Source organism: Arachis hypogaea, chromosome 7, assembly GCF_003086295.3.
Source record: "Arachis hypogaea cultivar Tifrunner chromosome 7, arahy.Tifrunner.gnm2.J5K5, whole genome shotgun sequence".
In the NCBI taxonomy this organism is placed as follows: Eukaryota; Viridiplantae; Streptophyta; class Magnoliopsida; order Fabales; family Fabaceae; genus Arachis; species Arachis hypogaea.
In genome coordinates this window covers 25,996,479-26,017,431 of record NC_092042.1, presented here as the reverse complement: position 1 = coordinate 26,017,431, position 20,953 = coordinate 25,996,479, and the positions used below count along the sequence as shown (strand labels likewise).

The following is a 20,953-nucleotide window of genomic DNA, read 5'->3' as shown; positions in this document are numbered from 1 at the left end:
TAACAATATAATTATTATGTGTTAAATTTAACAAAATATTTTTTAACATAAAATACAAAAGAACTATTTATATTTTATTTTGAGACAAATATAATATAATAAGTGGTATATATGTATATAAGTATTAATTTTTTTAAAAAAAATTGTGGGGGCAAATGCCCCCTCTATATTAAACGTGGGTCCGTCCTTGGCTGTGAAGGAAGATGGGAGTTGTGAATAGGTAGGCGGCGATGGACTCTGCAACAAAATAATGCGAGCTATGCAGTTTTTTTGTGAAGAAGCCGAAAAGAATAAAATTTTGGGTGAGGATGACTGAGTTTATCTTGCATGGATATAGAGTATAGACTGAAACTATGAATCATCTGTGATGTGAGGCAAATCCTAATTCCTAAAAAATGTTTATATGTATATATTCGGGGCGGGTACACCCTAAACCCGACCATATACCCTGTTTTGAGCAAAATCTATCCCAATTTGGGTCAAGTTATTACCCTTTTCATTCGGATATGAACAAATCGGGTACTCGCAAAGACGGATTTACATTTAACTGTGTGGGGGCACTTGCCCCCGTTGAATTTCACAAAATTTCACGTAGAACATAGAAAAAAATATTTGCCCCTTTCAACAAATAAATTTGACCCCACTAAATTTTTTTCCTTGGTTCACACTCTCCCGTATATAAGAAAGAAATAAAAGGACCCAAAACATAAACATTAATCAATAATAATAAATATATAAAAGTACGAATATAAAACACATCAATTAAATTTTAGTAGATGAATCCATTATCATTAGAAATGGATATACTATAGATAATGTTAAAATAAAATTATTTTTTATTTACTAACTCAATGCTTAACAAATTAAAAAAAATTAAATAAATATAATGAAGAGCTAAAATTTGACTCCATTAAATATCTTTTTATTATAAAAAATTAAAAATTTATCCATAAAAAATATATTTAGCTTAATATTAATAAAAAATAAATATCTAAATTATTTGAATATTTATAAATAATTTTAGACTTTTGGTATGTTTATGTCACAACTAGAAAATGGATTAATACAGACAGATTTACAGACAGATTTAGTCTTTATTACAGACGGATTTTTGGTTACCGACGAAATTACCGACGGATTTTGTCCCTCTGTAAAAGCCCCGTCGAAAATTGTGATAAAAATTTGTAGCAAAATTTTAAAATCTAATCAATTGTTGAAGAAAGATAAAAAAAGAATAGATTAAAAATAAAACAAAAAAAAATGTTGTCCGAAATCAAATGACTTAGTTTTTAAAATAAAAAAATATTTTTATAGAAATGAATTGAGACTCAAAAAATATTATTTTTTATTGTTTTTTTTTTTAAAAATTAGCTCTAGGTTTGCCATAACAACAACATTAATTAAAAAAATCTTTTTCGCTATAAATATTATAAAGAGTCGATTTTGTAATCATATAGGAGATGAATTGTTAAATGATTGTTTAATAACATATATAAAAAGAAAAATATTTAATTATATTGATAATGGAAAAAAAATATAAAACCTATTTAAATTTCTATTTTAGTATTTAAATTTATTTATTAGATACTTTGAAAACAAATTATATTTTATAATAATAAAGTATAATTATAAAAATTATTGTCATATATATATATATATATATATATATATATATATATATATATATATATATATATATATATATATATATATATATATATATGCATTGCCCCCACTAATAAAATTTTCTGGATCCGTTATTGGGTACTCGCGTATTCGAAAACTCCTACCAAGTCTAACGACGTTTTGATACTCCATTTATTAAGAGTTTAACGCTAGTCAATGCATTGCTATATACACAAGGCGAGATTTTAACTCCTAATAGTTATTTAAGTGGACGAGTGAGATGATCACTTAACAAACTCAAATTGATTAAGACAAATACTAATTATTTTAACATTTTAATATTAAAAATTTTGAGAGTTTGATTTTAATTATAATTTTATAAAATATTTATAATAATAATTACTATATATATTATTTAATTTTTTAATAAAATTTTTAATATAATTTTATGTATTATCCCGTACAAGGTACGGGAACATATACTAGTTTTATACTAATAGTATAAAATATTTTATACAATTATTTAATTATATTAGTTTTTTATCAATAATTATTCATACGATTAATGTAAAAAATAACTATTTTTGTTGACATAATATTACATAATTAAATACACGTCTAAAATTAGTTTATACTGATAGTACATTAAAATTAAATTTTATATAAATATAAGTATAAAATTATTTTATATTAATAATATTGTATTGAAATTAAATTATATATAAAATTTGCAATCCTTATATTATTTATACATCAGTCCCAATATATATTTTTTTCCTAGGGAAGAAACCAAAATCACATCACATGTAAATCAAATTTAAAAGGGAACAATGAAAGGACACAAATAGATAATAATAAAGTTCTTCAGCATGCCTCCAAATATATACAAATGAGATGATGAATGTGGAACATGTCCATTTAAAAATTTACACTCATTTTTTGACAAGCAACTTAATGATAATTCATGACATTCCACATGATCAATTTGTTATTTTTAGAAAGAATATGATCTAGTGAAGACTTTCTTCCACGCTTTCAAACTTAGAGAGCGAACCTTAGTCAAAGTTAAAGAGCGCTTAAAATCTTTGTGATGAAGAGTTGTTATTGGTGAAGATGGTGATGATTTTGGATCCTCTAATAATTCAAGATTGTCTTCAGGGTTCCAAAAACGAGCATCTTTTCTCTTGCTTCTTACGGTTTCTAGCACATCATATTTGTTGCAAATTCCCCATACTGTCACTTTTTGTTGGTAGTAATCCACATTCACTGAGTATATACCTGCCATAAAAAAAAAAAAAAAAAAAAAAAAAAAGCTGTAAGAGGAATTTTCATTTTTAATTTATTCTTCCAATAATGTGTATGATTTTATTGTGTGTCAAGAATTTTCCGAATAAATCAAAAGGTAGTTTAGCAGTCAAGTCACGGAAAATGATATGGACCTAATAATATTAAAGGTTTGGAATTTGGATTCAATGTTATAAGAGGAACTGAAGATATTAACATGCATACTTGAGAAAATCATGTTTATACATATATTTTAGTTATAAATTAAATGATATATTTAACGTGAACAAAATAAGTAATAATATACAAAAATTAAATAATTTTAAAAATATATATACCAGTAAATAATGAATGTAATTTTTTATTTTTTTAAAAAAATCCATTAGACACGTCTTAAGTTTATTTATTACCATGTTATGTGTTAGATAGTATCACTATTATGTTTGTATGTATACTTAGTATGTATGAATAACTTTGTTTTTGCATTGTTGTGTTGCTCAGTTTACCATCTCTTGACCTTTGCCGTTATTTAAGTTTCTATTAATAGAATTATTCATCTCTCCAGTATAAAACAAATAAAAAGTTTAGATTAGTTTTTCTTTTTTAGTCACCCAGGATAGCATAATCTAATAATATATGTAACCAACCCTAGGACCAATATAATACCTGATTTATGTTAGTTGGTTGATTAATGATTTCTTTTTTCTAATATAATACAGCATGCCCAAGTAAATATTATCATTTCAGATTAGCAATAATTTATATTTACTAAAATTTATATATATAAATTAATACAGTTTGTATTTATATTTCTCAGAATTTATATATATAAACCAATAAAATTTACTTGTTAAAAATAATTTAATATTTGTGTTAATTAAATACAAATTAAAATTATTAAAAATTGCTAGTTGTCAAAATTTTCTAATATTTTGTCAAGCTGGTAAGCTGGTTTGTTATAGACTTCACTAAAAAATCAATCAATAGATGTTTTTTGGTGACAAAAATCAATCAATTTAATTAAATGTGAATAGTGGGGATCGCCCACAGGGCCATAGCCCAATGGCATCAAACTTTTTAATTTTAAAGCTTACTTGAAGATTGACCTCAGAATCCATACCAAAAAGAGAGTGGCCTCAGAGAAAAACACCAGTAGCCCAAAATCACCATCAACTAAGAAATTATTTTAGCGAAGAGTAAATTTGAGTCATGAGTTGGTATGAATTATATATAGTGTTGGTATGAATTCTTTTTCACATAAATATTTAATCATTTATCACATTATTAAAAAAAAAAACTTTTTTTAAACTGATATGATATAATTTGTGATCATGAAAATTGATGACAATGTCACTAACTCTAAAAAATATATACATTGCTAATAACATAAATTAAAATGCGCAGAGACACTACTATGGCTGAAGAAATCATCAAACAGTTTCCATAACCAAAAACGGTAGTATATACTTTTTATATATTTAATTAATTACCTTTAAGAGCAGATAAGGCTTTCTTGATTTTCTTCTCGCATCCATAAGAATACAAGGGAACCATCATCTCCACATACTGTGCCTCCACAACATTCTTGTACGCTGCTACTATTTGCATGTTCGCCATTTCTGTTTTAATTATGATTTGCCTTAATTATAACTACCAAATTCAAATTCAATTTTGCCAAATAATAATTTTTTTCCAGCTCTATGCCTCTATGGATATTTCTCCAAAGACTTGTATATATATAAGGACATGATCCATATACATGATGATTAGGTTCATGATCCATATATATACATAGATTCTCTTAAAGAGGAGCTTTTACTATCTAGTCCTTAATTTTTAATTTCTTTCTAAGATTAAGATTATGTGCTTTTAATTTGAGGAAAGATGTGTTGCCTTTAATTTAGGAAATGAATTAAAGTCCAGCTTTTAGATAGTGATGACGTGGATGATGCCAAGTTGTGTCAGCAACTATTGGTTAGTTAATAAAAAAAATCAAAAGTTAATTGCTGAATGCATTGTATTGGCCTTGCTAATTTCATTATTGGGTATTGGGAAATTTTTGGAGTTTGGTTCCCATGTGACATGTTTTCCTTATCAATGAAGGTAAATTGAAATGAGAAGTGTTGTGAGTTGTGACTAGGAACTTGAGCAATAAAAACCTTGAGCTTTAATAGATGAACATCATGATCCTTAATATTATTATTGTGGCTTCTCATCAAAGTTTAAATGGACGCTTTACATGATCATATTATAAATGCTAATGCCATGCACATGCAATGCAAGTGTTGTACGTTGGTTCTTGGTGGAAAAAGCTACAAATAAAAACGAAATAAAAGTATAAAATCTCTCTAGGCATAGATATGTGCCTGCAAACATATATATAACTTGAAAAAAATACGAAGAACTAATTTTAATTAATTAATATTAGTCAATTTTATTATTTATTAGTTTTATAATTTAAAATAAATAAAATAATTTTAAAAAATTAACTAATTCTGACTGAAAAAAATAATTATCTAACATTACTCATGTAACTAAGGTTATAAAAAATAAAATCAAACATTCTGTCTTTTCACTCAACGCAATATTTACTCATTCCATATTTTATAGTATCAAATATATATTATTTATGTATAATTAGTAAATTAAATTATTACGAATCTATATTATGTCCAAATCCAACTTGACAAATCGCCGGCTCAAAACACATTACGTAACATCTTTACTAGTAAATATTACGACACAATTCATATATTTAATAATAAAATATAAATCTTTAATTTAAATTATATCAACTTTTTATTAAAAATTAAAAATACTTTTTCTTAAAAACATATATATATATATATATATATATATATATATATATATATATATATATATATATATATATATATATATATATATATATATATATATATACACATATATACATGATGGCTAAAAATTTGTTATACACGTAATTACAAACATTATATATCAGTATAAATTACAATTTCTATTCATCTTTACAAAATTATAATAATAAAGGTGGAGGAAAAACTATAATTGTATATACAATGAGATGCGCAGAAAAAAATTTCATAAACTATCTTGTCCGTCTTGAAAAAAAAAATTTGTATGGATGAAAATCTAACCACACGATTTTATTGGAGGAATTTCAGAATAGTTATAAGAAGATATATAAAAGAAAATTGTTTGTAACCGTAGTGATTATCGCTCGTCTTATGAATCTTTTCAAAAATCAATAATTAATTATCAAAAATCCAAATCCATATTTTACTTATAAAAATTCCAAGCAAACATAACATTTCATAACATTTTACTGCTTACCAAAGAACTATTCTAACCAAACGTATCACTGATTCATCCAATTACGGTCTCCTCTCTAAACATAACCAAATTACGGCTTCCAACTCAATACAAAATCAAAGTTCGGCCTCCGACCCAACACAAAATCAAATCATAGCCTCCATCCCAAAACATAATCAAGTCACCACTCAAACCATCATAGTCCGAACCAACCAGTTACAATTACAAGTAATAAAGTTCAAATATAATCAAAAACAATTACAGCAAGTATGGCGTTAAACAAAAATATTCACATAGACAAACTAAATACCATACACACACCCAAATAATGTCACATAGATGCAAGGACGGACCCATGTAATAGCATGAGGGGGCACTTGCCCCCACTTTTATTTTATTTTATTTTTTGAAAAAAAAATATACATATATAATATGTCCCCATTTTAAATTTTAAATTACCCCATTATAAATAAATTTAACCCAATTATTTAAAGTTCCAAATTAACTTTTTCTTTCTATCATTTTAATTATTAATTAACCTAATTAAATTTAATCTTTTTCCATTCTCAAATTTCAGCCGTCATCACTTATTTATTCTCTTAAATCCTCTTATTAGTTTCAACCTTCTTTTTTTATTTATTTTCTAGTGGTCATCTTTTTTTCATCAAAAGATAAATTTTAAATTCTCTATTTTTTTATATAATTCTATATGACTCTATGTATTTTTTAATTTCATTGTTTCTCTTTTTGATATTTTCAATTACAAATTTTAATTTAAACATTTATAGTTAAGGTATTAATCTAATTTTTTATTCTCTTCATAAATTTATATATTTTATTTAATTCTCAATTTAATGATCCTTATTATTTATTTGTTTATCTTTCGTTCTATTTTATTATATGTAATTATGTTGCATATAAATTTCTAAAGTTAATTGATCAAAATTTACTAATTTAAAATATATTTTTTATTTATAGAAATAATAATAAAAAATATTTAAAAAATATCTTTCATTCTATTTTATTATATGTAATTTTTTTTTGTATTCAAATAATTACTGTGCACTTTTATTTCTTTAAATTTGGATTGATATATCTTTTGATAGTAATGTATATTATTTTTGCCCCCTAACATAAATTTTCTGGGTCCGTCACTACATAGATGCATATGATGCATGCTTGTTCTACTAGTCATGAACTCACGTGTTGGTTAAACTGTCAGAACCCGACACATCCGTAATTAATCCGGATATAGAACACCACAACACGCAGCAAGTGGGACTAAAATGCAACCCTTGCATCTTACCCACTTAATCCGGAGTAAGTGGGACAAACCACAATCTTTGCGTCTTACCTAGGTATTTCAAGTCTCAACCCAGAGCATGCGGGACAAACCTCAACCCTTGCATCTTTGATTAGGGGTACCTTCTGGTTTCCGATGGACCAGCTAATCAGGGTCCACCCCTTGTTAGTGAAGAATTTGCCCCTACCCCTATGAAATTTTAGGGGGAGACTCGATTGAGCGGATACGGTGGTGACTCTTAGCATCCAAAGCCCAGCCGTCTGCCGAAGACATTCGCTTGGCCCACCTCGAAGCCCAGGACCTATTCGAGGTCAAGGTGGATATTATCCGCCAAATGGCGGGCCTTGACCCAACCGGCGATTGGACGGGACGGGGAGCGCGGGCCCTGGACAATTCCCGTGCGGTGCGGCCTCAGGGGGACCCTCCTTAATGGAGCTCTATAGCCTTAGGGACGAGCTCCATGAGAGGGGAGTACAATCCCATGCTTTTCAAAAGTTAAGGGATAAAATTTTTAACAGGGTGAACAATGCCCAGGTATTTCAAGTCTCAACCTAGAACAAATGAGATAAATTTCAATCTTTGCATCTTATCCAGACAATTAATCAATAATCATTAATCGATTTTCAATTAGAATAATTATATTCACAATCACACATAATCATACCCACACTTTTTATTCTCAAACCTTTGAATTGATAATTAATTAATTTTTTAAATCTTTAACTAAATAAATAAATTTTTTTCGTTGTTATTCAAAATTAAATAAGTAAATCATAAACCAGTTTCTTAAATCAGCCAAAATCATAGAAAATTTTTTTTACCTTCAATAATCCAATTTATTACCTTAAATTCATTAAAAATCCTCAAAACATCACGCTTTAATTTGAATCTATTCATTAAAACTCATTTCTATTTAATCAAGTACCCAAAATGTAATTCTTTTTATAATTAACCAAACTAAAATAAGTTAAATTTTATCTTAAATTAAAGCTAATGAAAAGAGCATTAAAACAATTTAAGAACGGAAGATATCAGAATTTTATAGAAAAAATTGTGAACGAATAAAAATCGATATAAAAATATGAATTTTGAGATTTTGTAGAAAATCAAAAATTCTGGTCTGCGTGTTCACGTAGAGTATGGTGCATGTGCACAACACAGAACAAGAAAAAAGGTTTGTGTGTATGCACGAGCGTGTGCGTATGCACAACAAAAAATTTTTGTAAGTCATGCGTACACACGAGGTGATGCATAACACGAAACAGGAATGGCATTCTGACTCGTGTGCACGCACGAAGTGATGCATACGCACAAGTTTTGTGTTCTTGAAGAAATCCTGTTTTTGACTAGTTGGCCTTTCTGGCACACTTGTAAACCCCTGCAACCCTTAAATGAATCCCGATAACTCTTTTTTAAGTCCTGGATAGGGTGTGGCTAAGTACAATGAACTAAATTTAATTATTCTTGGGTTAAACACTTTATTAACCAGAGGTAACATTGCAAGGATGGTGGTTTTATCCCACCCGCAGTAAGGACGGAGGTTCTATCCCACTCACATGTTAAAGAAAATGGAAAACTGATACACGAATGGGGCTTATAAATTCAAATTGATGAAATAGATAACTAATTGGGATTAATGAGTTAAATCACTTATCAAATTGCTGAAGAACACTGATAAGATTGATTATGGCCTGAATAGCTAGATTGACAAGGTATGGATGTTAACCCGCTTGCGTACTGATTTGTTATTGCCTTGGCACCTACACCAGGGAAGGAAAGAGGTCTCATCCTTCTTATTCCGTGGTTTTCGTGTAGTTGTAGGGACGGAAGTTTTATCCTGTCCATTGTGAGGATGGTGGTATTATCCTTCTCACGAGACGAAGAAATTGGTAAACTGATTGAGAATGTGGTTAATGAACTTAATGATTTCAAAAACTAATTGAAGATTTTACTGTGAACTGATGTTTGCTCATGGCAAGGATAGTGGTGAATCCCGCTTGAACACTGAGCTGAGTTATGCCAGAGTAAGGACGGTAGTTAACTCCGCTAGTTCATGATTTTTTAGGTAAGGACGATGGTTAATCCTGCTTGCTCGAGATTTACTGCAATGACAAGGACGGTGGTTAATCTCGCTTGCACATTGGCTGATATTAGTTTTGGACAAGGACGGTTGGTTAATAATCTCGCTTGTTCGAGTTACTCGGTAAGAACGGTGGTGAATCACGCTTACTCGCGGATTAATATAATAGGCAAAGACAGTGGTTAATCTCGCTTGTGTGTTCCGAACAAGAACGTTTGGTGAATTCTACTTGCTTGTGAAACCTACGAATAAGGACAGTTGGTTAATCCCGTTTACTCGTGTCGGGTTTTGGCAATAAAACTGACACGTGAGCTTATGGCCAGTAGGACAAGTGTAACACCCTAACCTTTAGCACGTCATGATCGTACCAAAAGTAAGGAGTTACTAACCTGTTCTCCTTATTTACTATTTAATATTGAGCCTTTAGATCGATATCGCGTTTCAGTTTATAAGAAGATACCAGAAGATTATTTGTAGTAATTCAAATCACACAATTATTAATAATAATAAATGCTATACAAATGAATTCAATATAAAACTCAAATACAGTACCTATCCCTCTGGATAAAATAAAACTTAAAGCAACAAGGGCGAGGGAACTCTATAAAAATAACAGGAATCACAAGTAAATCTACTAGTCGTCTGCATCTTCTAACTGAATCTTTGAACCTGTGTCACTGAAAGGGTGGAAGATTTTGGGGTGAGAACAAACCACATGTTCTCAGTAGGAAATGGGAATGCCATAAAAGTAATGAATTTAATGCAAATAATTAACTTACTTAGTAAAACTATTTTGTTAACCCTTTGGAAATACTTTTATTTCTACTTTAGATAAATAATTACTTTTCTTTAAATTTCTAAACTCAAAACAAATTTTAAATATAAAACTAGTCACATTTTCTGTCTCTCAGCCACATAGTTAATCCTCAGTCAAATGTCAACTCGTAATCACTTTAATACACTCACAAACAAATAGTGGAAGCAAGAGATTCAATTCAATGTACAAGCAAGTCACAACAAGACAAACAATACAATCACAAAGTAATAAAATAGGCAAGCGCAATCAAATGCAAATGTGCAAACAACATGATGCATGTCTATCCCTAACGCAGGCCATGAGCTCATGTGTCGGTTGCCTACCCGCTCCCGACATTACCCGGGCACAAGTCCCAGATATGGCTTTTCAGATGCATCAGTGTGCTTATAAGTCGTACGGCTAGGCCGCATCAGTGTGACTTTCCAAATCAATAAGCGTACATCTGGAAAACAGTTCTCAGTGTGTGGGCGTCCCCACTTTACATTTGGCACTAAGGCCCAAACAATGTCACATCTGCTCTCCTGTAGCAGACGCTTCATTAATTAATATATTCCTTTAATCTTTATTCTCTGCTCTCCTGTGGCCGAGATTCCTTTTCTTAAAAAAAACAAACTCAAAACAACACTTAGAAAAAAATCTCTCCTTACAAAATTGGATTTAAAACATTATGTTTTTCTTAATAAATCTAGTTTAAAAATAGAATACACCTTTTCTCAACTAAATAAATCTCAAATAATTTAATTTTCCAAAACCAAATCTTTTAAAATAACTTTTCAAATAAAACCTCAGATTTTTATAAAATTTTCGCAGCACTTCCCCTAAAGCTCAGGGTTAGCCACCCTTTTTCGGATCCCAACTGAACCATTTTCAACCTCTTTTCAATCGAGAAATCAAATACATATTCATCAAATTCAGTCACAAACACAACTCAAACTCATCATTCAGTCATTTCAAACAATCATAAATTATTTACAAATACCCACTAGACTTCTATGGCATTCATAGTTTAAAAACAGATAATTTCAAAACAAAATCCCCTACCTTCGTACAGAACCAAAATCCTCGAAAGCTCCAGAAAAACTTTCTGATTGAGCTGCTGAAGAAGAAAGCGTCAGAAATCGTCTGTGCTTTTTAAAACTCCAGTTAGTCGAATTCAAGAGGAAGAGAAGTTACGTCACCGTCAACTTCCACCGGTCAAAAATGACGCCAATACGTAGAAGAAGAAAATACGAACACTTTTACCGGATTAAATTTTTTACTGGAGTTACGAATCTCAAAAAATCGAAGCCGAAAATCTTGGTGAAGGTCACGATTTCCTCAAGAAAAGCTTCGGTCTCTCTCTTTTTCTAAGGCCCAGTGAATGAAATGAAAGATAAGGTAAAAATGATAATTAGTGGTGATTAGAGAAAGACCGTGTGTATTGGTTCATTAATGAAAGTGTCACATTTTTCTTTCTCCAAAGTAATTCAGTCATGCATAAAGATCAAAATGAAATTGATAAATGTTAATGCATGATCAAGGGTCATTGGTCATTCAATGAGAAAAGGCACGTGTCATAGTTTTATATATAAACTTATGCATAAAATGCCACGTTTTAAAATTTTCTTTCTTTATTTGTTTCTTACCAAAACTAAATGATTAATAATAATAATAATAATAATAAAAATCAATTTAATATTTTCTAATCAAAATATATATTTTTATAAATAATTTAAATTTAATAAAATAAATAATATTTAATTATTTTTGTTAAAAATAATTTTTTTAATTATATCTCAATATAATATAATAACTTATAAATAGTTAATTATTTAATTTTCAAAAATTCGGGGTCTTACAACAGGCATGCATAATTTGTTTTTTTTTGTATTGATTGAGTGTGTATCTTGTATTTGACTTGCCTTATTTGAATATTTGTATCTATATGCTATTTAAGTTAATTGCTTTATCTGTTTTCTCTATTTGTATATTCCTTGTATTATTTTGTATGTGTTTGAACAACTGAGAGATCTCTTATGCTGGCGATGGTGACTCTGAGGGTTGTTCTTGAAAGGATGAGTTGATATGATTGGATGATGGAGATGAGTTTGATTGATATTTGAGTTTTCTAGATAGATGCAAGGGTTGTGGTTCATCCTACTTGCTCTGAGTTGAGATTGGAACCACTTAGGTAGATGCAAGGGCTATAGTTCATCCCACTTACTCCGGGTTGAGATTGGAATCACCTAGGTAGATGCAAGAGTTGTGATTTATTTCATTTGCTCTGGGTTGATATTTGAGATCATTATTATGATTGAGACATAGTCCGTTTACCTTGTTTGAATTAGAAAAGACCCTAGGCTTGAACCTTGAACGATTGGAGTTTAGGATTTCCTAGCAGGTTCATATCTTTTTACATAGTCTCTATTTGGAATTATTATCCTACTAGAAACTTTCGAATTCTCACCCATCATCGGATTTTATTAATTTTCAGATACAAGACGTGACGCACCTTCCTAAGTGCACTGCACTCTGAAGCGAAAACTATACTTTTGGGTTTATTTTGATCTGTGTAGTACTTTTCTCCACTTTTGATATGTGTATTTGTATATCCTTCTCAAGGGTTCTGTATTTTGGAAAAACAAGTATACTTTGGTTTTGTATTATGTTCTAGCTGGCCTTTCTTTGTAGACTGAGACTAATACTTTATATATGTTATCTATGGATCTTATATATACCTTTGCTTTTGTATATTGACGCTTTCTTATCTTTTGTGTTTCGAGTGCGATGCGATTATTATTTTGTTATCTTTATTCATAGGGTCTTAGTTAAACTATATTCTTTCAAATATTATGTATGTACTTTTTTGTTTTTAGATATTATAATACTTCACCACCGCATATTTATGACAATAGTGTAAGGCTTTGTGCTGTAAGGTGTTACAGCAGAGACATCATCAAGTTTCAAACCTTTCACCAGAATGATTTTCTAAAGCAATTTAAACTGTTAGTTCTTGCTCCACCAAAAGATAAAGAACATTGAACTTTGTTTCTATAGAAAAATGTCAAATGCACAAACTATTCTTCCCCTTATTTAAAAAGAATGGTTCACAAGCAATTTTATATAGTTCGAGGCAGAAACACTATCAACTAGCATGTGTGATACAGCTTAGAAGAAAAATAGAAAAAAAGATAACTAGTGATAAAGAGTGAAGAGTAGCATCGCAGCTAGTCCCCTATAAAAACTAACTTTGAATTTTGCCTCTTTAGCTGAGATGTGATAGCTATAAGCTATAACTAAATCACTTTAAAAAGAACTGCAAGTATAAGTATTTCTAAGATGTTAAATAAAAAATGACATTTAAAATTAGCGACCAACTGCTTTTATCACCTTATATTTTTGTTAGTCACTAAATCGGTCGCTAATAATAGCGACTGATTTAGCGACCAACAAATTTTCAACCTAAATTTTATGTTGGTCTCTAAATTGGTTGCAAATGGTAAAATTAGTGACCGATTTTTGTGATCCAATTAGTTTTTTATGAAAAAAAATTGTTGGTCACTAAATTTGATCACTAGTTTTTAATTTAGCAACCGATTAGAATGACTTTGGTGGTAATTGCTAAATCAGTGGCTAAATTAGAAATTAGAGACCAATTCAGCAATCAATTTTTTTTTGGTATAAACAAAAATCGATCGATCACTAAATTTTTTAGTTGCTAAAATTGGTCACTATTCTTGTAATTTCTTGTAGTAAACTAACACAACCACTAATATGAAAAAAATCAGCAACTGTAACACTTAGAATATATATTTTTAGGTCCTTGCTTCAACTTTTAACTTTCTAATCCTCTAAATTAAATTAATCCTCACTTGTTCATTATCATTTGTAATAGTATTTGCTCTTTCTTTATGTTCTTTTTCTACATTATCACCCCAGAGAAAAATACATCTTTTTTTGTCACTAGTCTATATGAAGCAGATTTAGGAGTTATGAACATAAAAAAAAAATTAACAACCATTTTTAAACAAAAACTTACATTATAATTAGGACAACTATAGAAAGACTTATTTGGCCTGGTATCTATTCCAAACTACTAAAGTATAGGGCAACAGCCACACCCACACGTTACAGAGGCAATTTTTAGCAAATAGTGAGTTCGTTAAACTTTCTGTGATACAAACATGAAGTTCCTTTTTTATTTTATTTTTATTCAAGGGTAAATAAAAGTTCTAGCACCTGTGAATTTCTACTCCGACTTGGAATCCTCGTTGTTAATCAAATAGAGCTCGCTTGACTTTGACTCACACATTCAATCATGATTCTGCAACGTTGTTTTTAGTTTTAAATAAAGAGTACAAAGAAGAAAAAGAACGATGACAAAATGCTACTGAATTTAGTGTTAAAAATATAAAAAGGGATCACATTTGGTCAAATAATTTCAATTGCCAATTCAGCTAATTGTTACATACTCTAGTGTGGTCTGTCACTGCGGACAGCAAAGTTAAATGGCCAAAAATGAGATAAACAACCAACTAAGTACGTACATTTTTTACAATCTTAGTTAGAGACTTAATCGGTTTAATTAGTAAATCAAGAATTAAATCAATGTAATTTGTGAATCTCAATTACATCTTTAAAATTTAATTCTAATTTCATTATTTATGTAGCATTTATATATCCAAAACATTAATATAATTAAATAAATGGGAGAATCACCCATTGGACTGCTTAAAAATTAAAATAAAAAAAACTTAGCATTTTAAAGATATTTTATTAATTAGTTTGTGGCTGGTATTTTTTGTTACGAATAAATTTTGTTAATATTGACAAAAAAAGTTATTTTAAAAAGTAGTTTATTAATAAAAAAAATTTTAAAAAATAATTTATATATATTAATATCAATAATATCAAAAGATAATAATAAATTAGTCTAAAATTATTTTATTTAGTATTTATTAACCGATTCAAATAAGATAAATTTAAATTGTTAGGAATGATTTTGTATGGTTTTTCTAGCATTATATATTTGTGAGCATATATTAGTCTTAGACAACTTAGAAAAAGATATAATATTTTCGGTAAGATAACTTATCAGTATTTTAATCCTCTATAACCAAATTACTTTTACTCCCTCGATCGTGAGATCATAATTTAACTCATCAATTCTAAAATTATTACTAGTCAATGAAAGCATCTCAGATGTAGGTGCGGAAAGCGAAATTAGTCAATAAATAAAGTTGTATAATGCTTTATAATCTCTCCTGAGATCTTAATTAACTTCATAATTTGGTATATATCAAAATGTGATTGTACCATTGAAATCAAAATCAAAATCAAAATCATAATATTTTATGAGATACAGACATTCATAAACCAGTTTATTATTTTATGGTTAAGTAGGTATGTATATGAATCATTTGTGTTTTTGATATGTTTTTCCAAATCAATCTCTACCACTTTTGAATATATATGAGGATCCAAAAGCAGGTGATGATTTAATTATTTAAAACAAAGGTGATGAAACAGTGTATACTATACACCAAAAGAGACAAACTGTATAAAATTAGAGACAGTTCTCATGGATGTGCTTCAGCTATGGCCAAATTAAATTAATTAAAAAGTCACGTTATCTCGTGTATACTAAAATTAGTTATTAAATTAATTGTTTATATAAAATATATATTAAACTATAAAATATATATTAAAATTAAATTAAATAATATAATATTATTTATATAAAAATATTCCGTAATTAAATTTTAATATGTATATAATATTTTTGTTAATTAAATTTTGTCATTTTAAAAAAATAGAAAATGGATCCAAATAAAAACCTCAAAAGTCTCACCAGGTGGATTTTGTGTCTCATTAGACTCCAATTAGATGACTCAGACTTCATATTCCGTGGGACCTTCCTCCATGTGAAATCTACACATACATCTAATTTCTCTGAAGGAATCTTCTTGTTAGCGACAGAGCGAAAAAAATGAAAAAAAAAAAGGAAATGCATCTGTGAAAGATTAGTTAGAACATTTTATTCTTATAGATTTTGGTACAATTTGTCTTCATGAATTAGTTTGGATTGCGTAATATCTACGAACTTTAATTTTATCAAATTAATAAATCAACTTTGCTAACACCCTTTCCAAAGTTTCCATATCTCAAAAATTGCTTGTGCAGTTTGAAGTCATGAGTAGTGTTAATATAGACTTCATATTTTCTAACATTTGCGATTCCAATCCTCGTAAAAGTTCATTTGATTGTATGATATGGTTTGATTTGATGTTATTAAATCGATAAAAGAAAATTTTTAATGAAAAATAATTTTTTTTAGTATATTTAATAAATTTTTAATAGTAAAAATAAAAATATTAAAAAAATAAAAAATATATTTTTTAAAAAATTATAATTTATATATTTTTTAAAAAACAATTTTTTTAAAAAATATTTTTTATATAATAAATGAACAAAAAAATACTTTTATCATATTTTATCTAAAAATAATTAATAAAATTTTTTTTTACCTAAAATATTTAAACATAAAATCTCTTTTATTATTATAATTTTTTTTTTAAAAAAACTATTAAAAAAAATCTTTTTTAAAAATAACATACAAACAAAGCATATACATATATATGTATAGCTACAATTACAAGCAAACGTTTCTTATTATAAAGTTAATTTATTTTCTTAAAAATGTTTTAGGGCTATATATATTTAGAATAAAAAACAGTACAGTGCATACCCATTTCAAGGTTTATGGATCAGAATAGTCTACCAAATATAAATTTAAATCAAGAAATTAAATAACTTAATATAAATTGTATTATTCAATGTTAGTCCATACTACATTATTGCTTTTCGTTCGTTCATTCATGTCTTTTTTTTCCTCTTTATTTGAATTTGTGGGTTTTGTTTTCTAATATAAAATATTAAATTCAATTTATGATTTAACCTGACTATAATAATTAATTGATATATGTATAAATACACCGATATTCTTATAAAATAGCGGGTATTTTTGAAAGGAAAATTATAAATAATATAAATAAATTGAAGAATGAGAAAAATTAAACATATTTCCCAAGCATTTATACAACGAACATTGATACAATAGCAATAATATATCGTACATACATTAAAAAAAAGTCGATATATCATTAACATATTGTTATGGTTTCATTTGAAACCTTCTTCCATATTCCGGCAAACTGCAAAAATTCACATAACGGATGCTACTTACAGAAAAAAAACTCTTACTTCTTTTTATATATCTTTATTTTTTTTTCACCCTATGATAATAAGTTGATAATTTATGAAATGCAGCATGCATTAGGATTTTCATCACTGAAGAGTTGAGGGGGTGGAAGTCGTTCAATGACATAGAGTGGTGGATATTGATAATAGTACATCATTCTCTTCATTCCCAAATCCTCTTCCATGCTATAGTTATAAACCACTTGCATATTGTTATTCTCTTCTTTCTTCCCTTCTTCACCACCCTTTTCTTCTTTGTTCTCACCACCCTCTTCTTTCTTGCCTTCTTCTTGTGCTTTCTCCTCTTCTTTCTTCTCCTCCTCCTTCTTCCCGTCTTCGGCGGCTTCTTTGTTCTCTTCTTTCTTTTCAGGCTCCGGCTCTGGCTGTGGTTCTGGTTCTGGCTGTGGAACTATTTTGGCTTGCTTTTTGGTGCGTCTATAAACGTAGTCTACTAGCTTGTTTGCGTCCATTGTTCCGGTAACAACAACTTTTCCGCTATTAAATTCAGTTACCGCGGTTTGAACCCCTACATTAATTAATTTGAGATTAATTAAATACATTCACAACAAATTCTTGAACTTTATTTGTTATTTAATTAATCCTAATAACAAATTATTGGCCTAATTCTAATTAGAGCCTATCTAATATTGGGCAAGGGTCGTATCATTATCAAGCACTACTAGACTAACTGTAAAGCAATTTGAATTTGAAGCATGATATATGCAAGTATAAAGTATTGATTATTAATTATTAATAATTAGTTACGTGTCAACCATGTTCATGAAAAGTAAGTGGCAGAAAGAAACTCAAAGTTAGGTGAATAGCATGGCATGAATAATTTTTTTTTTTTTTTTGCAGATTATAATTTGCAAATAAAGAATTAAGTGTCTTTTCATGCATTTTCATAACTTTTAGTTGACAAAACAAAACTTGGCCGTCACATGCACACCTTTTTATCTACATTTTTTTGAATTTTTTCTTTTCTTTTTTTATTCTCTTTTTTGAGGTGCAAATCTGATGCAGGACATAGAATAATGGGACCTAAGTCACATCAGCACCAACCAAATTCACATCAAATGGTGACTTGGCAACTTGATGGAACACACCTAACTGTTTTTTCACTCTTCCTTTTGTGGGATGTTGTTATGTAATTTTCCTTAACTTAGTCAAAAATTATATAATAAAAAGCATATTGCTAAAGTAGCTATCAATTCATTTGAGTTTTTTTTATTTTTATCAATTACATCCAAAAAGTAATTTAGCCATGATGCATATTGGAATCTATAGAGAGAAATGATACCTCTCATTTGGAGTATCTTCTTCTTAAGTTGCTCAGCACAAGCCTCACAATGCATGTTTACATTAAGTTCCACAGTTACTGGCCCACTAACCTGAAAACACCAACAATAATTTTCTATTATCAATTAATAATTTGATTTAGTTAAGCACTACTTGACCAATAGAAATTAAGCCTATGCTGATAGAAAAAAAAATAAATCATTTTTTTTGGAGAATAACAAAAATTAAATTCTAAACTTTTTGATCATAAAAATTTTGATTTTGTGTCGTGATATCAGTTTTTTCAAAAGCTTAAACTAGTACGAGAATATATATATATATATATATATATATATATATATATATATAATATACGATAATTTTTTATTCATTTATTTATTTTTGTTTTTATTAGCAGTACATAACAATTATAACAATATATTCCTCGGACAAAAATTACAAAAAGGAAAAAACTACTTAAAAAATGACACAAAAAAGTTAGGAGCTGAAAATGACAAAAAGTCTTAAAATCTAAAATATGTTGAGAAAGGAGGAAAAAAAGAAAACAAAGTAAGAAATTATATACCTGAGAATTAACAACTTCAGGTATAGGTTCTCCTTCTGCTGCAGGCAAAGGAGAAATAACAGTGGCCCTTCTTTTTGTTTTCTTTGTAATAATGTTACATATTGCTTGAGGCTCCACTATTCCCTTTATTGTCACTTCATTTTTAGCCATGTCAATTACCACTTCCTCAACTCCTATTAATTATAAATTGTTGCAACCAAATGAGTGAATTGAACATGCATGACATTTTGAAACAAAACAAAAAAAAATTCATTAATTAATTAATTAAATTAAGACCTCTAATTTTCATGATATATCTGTGAATTTTCTTGGCACATCCAACACAATGCAGGTCCACAAAAAGCACACATGGTGCTGGTGGTTTAGGTGGTGCTTCTTCTTCTTTTTCTTCTTCCTTCTTCTTCTCTTCTACCTCTGCCTCTGCTTCTCCCTTTTCCTCTTCTTTCTTCTTCTCTTCTTCTTTTGGTTTTTCTTCTTCTTTCTTCTCCTCTGCTTTAACCTCTGCCTCTGCCTCTGCCTTAGCTTGTTCCTATAATAATAATAAAATTAATTGATCAAATCAAACAGAATTTACCAAAAAAAGATTAAAATTATATATAACTATTAAGACTAATGTAGACCCTTTTCTAATAAAAACATGTTACTAAGAAATTAAATAAGGCTTACCTGTTTTGCTTCTTCACCCATTTGGTCTATGAATATTGGAGAATGAAGAAATGACAATTTTGAGTTTGAGATACAAAAAGAAGAGGGTGTTACAAGGAAGGAGTAGAGAGAGTATATTATGATGATAGAAAATTAGTGGTTGCTTGAATATTAGTTAGCATTCATTCATATAAAAGGTGATGGATGATGAACTGAGTGAGTGATTCCCTTATCACATGCAGTGCCACTAACTGCTACAACAAAAAGGGATCTCTTAAGATTGTTTAATATTTCTTTTTCAGGAATTCTATTTTCTCAATGTTTAGAACTTCAAGGGGGGTTAGAAGGGGTGAACTAGTGTTATAGGGCTCTCACATTTATAGAACAAAAATAGAGAGGTTGGGGCTTCATTAATGAGGAAGAGAGAGAAAGAGGAGCAAAGATTCAGAAAATTATTAGGTATTTTAAAAATATTTAATATCTTTATGTAATAATATATCTCAATAATTTAATACTTTTATTTAAAACTTTTTTCCTTAAAGTAAAAAGCAGATTTTTTTATATTTTTATTTATCCCTTACTTTGTGACTGATTGTCAATTAAAGAAAAGTTTAATCTTTAACAAAATTTAGAAAGTAATTATAAAATAAAATTTCAATATTTTAAACGGATTTACAAGTATTATATTTGATAAGAATATAAAAATAATTAAATTTTCTTATAATGACAATAATGTTTTGTCCATTTATTTCTTTGAAAATTTTAAAAATATATAATTTTTAA

At 28.5% G+C, this 20,953-nt stretch overlaps 2 protein-coding genes across 2 annotated transcripts; both read right to left on the bottom strand.

Annotated features, from left to right (window-relative positions):
• Positions 1 to 2,389: 2,389 nt before the first annotated feature.
• LOC112704046 (copper transport protein ATX1) lies at positions 2,390 to 4,652 on the bottom strand. Its single transcript, XM_025755628.3, has 2 exons — positions 4,401 to 4,652; positions 2,390 to 2,904 (listed from the first exon to the last, which is right to left on the bottom strand). The coding sequence occupies exons 1-2, from the start codon at positions 4,525 to 4,527 to the stop codon at positions 2,621 to 2,623; spliced, it is 411 nt and encodes a 136-aa protein (XP_025611413.1). The 5' UTR covers positions 4,528 to 4,652; the 3' UTR covers positions 2,390 to 2,620.
• Positions 4,653 to 17,457: 12,805 nt separating this feature from the next.
• On the bottom strand, positions 17,458 to 20,608 carry LOC112702848 (heavy metal-associated isoprenylated plant protein 9). The gene is made up of 5 exons (XM_025754045.3): positions 20,192 to 20,608; positions 19,802 to 20,054; positions 19,526 to 19,698; positions 18,962 to 19,052; positions 17,458 to 18,187 (listed from the first exon to the last, which is right to left on the bottom strand). The coding sequence occupies exons 1-5, from the start codon at positions 20,210 to 20,212 to the stop codon at positions 17,718 to 17,720; spliced, it is 1,008 nt and encodes a 335-aa protein (XP_025609830.1). The 5' UTR covers positions 20,213 to 20,608; the 3' UTR covers positions 17,458 to 17,717.
• Between the last annotated feature and the right edge of the window lie 345 nt (positions 20,609 to 20,953).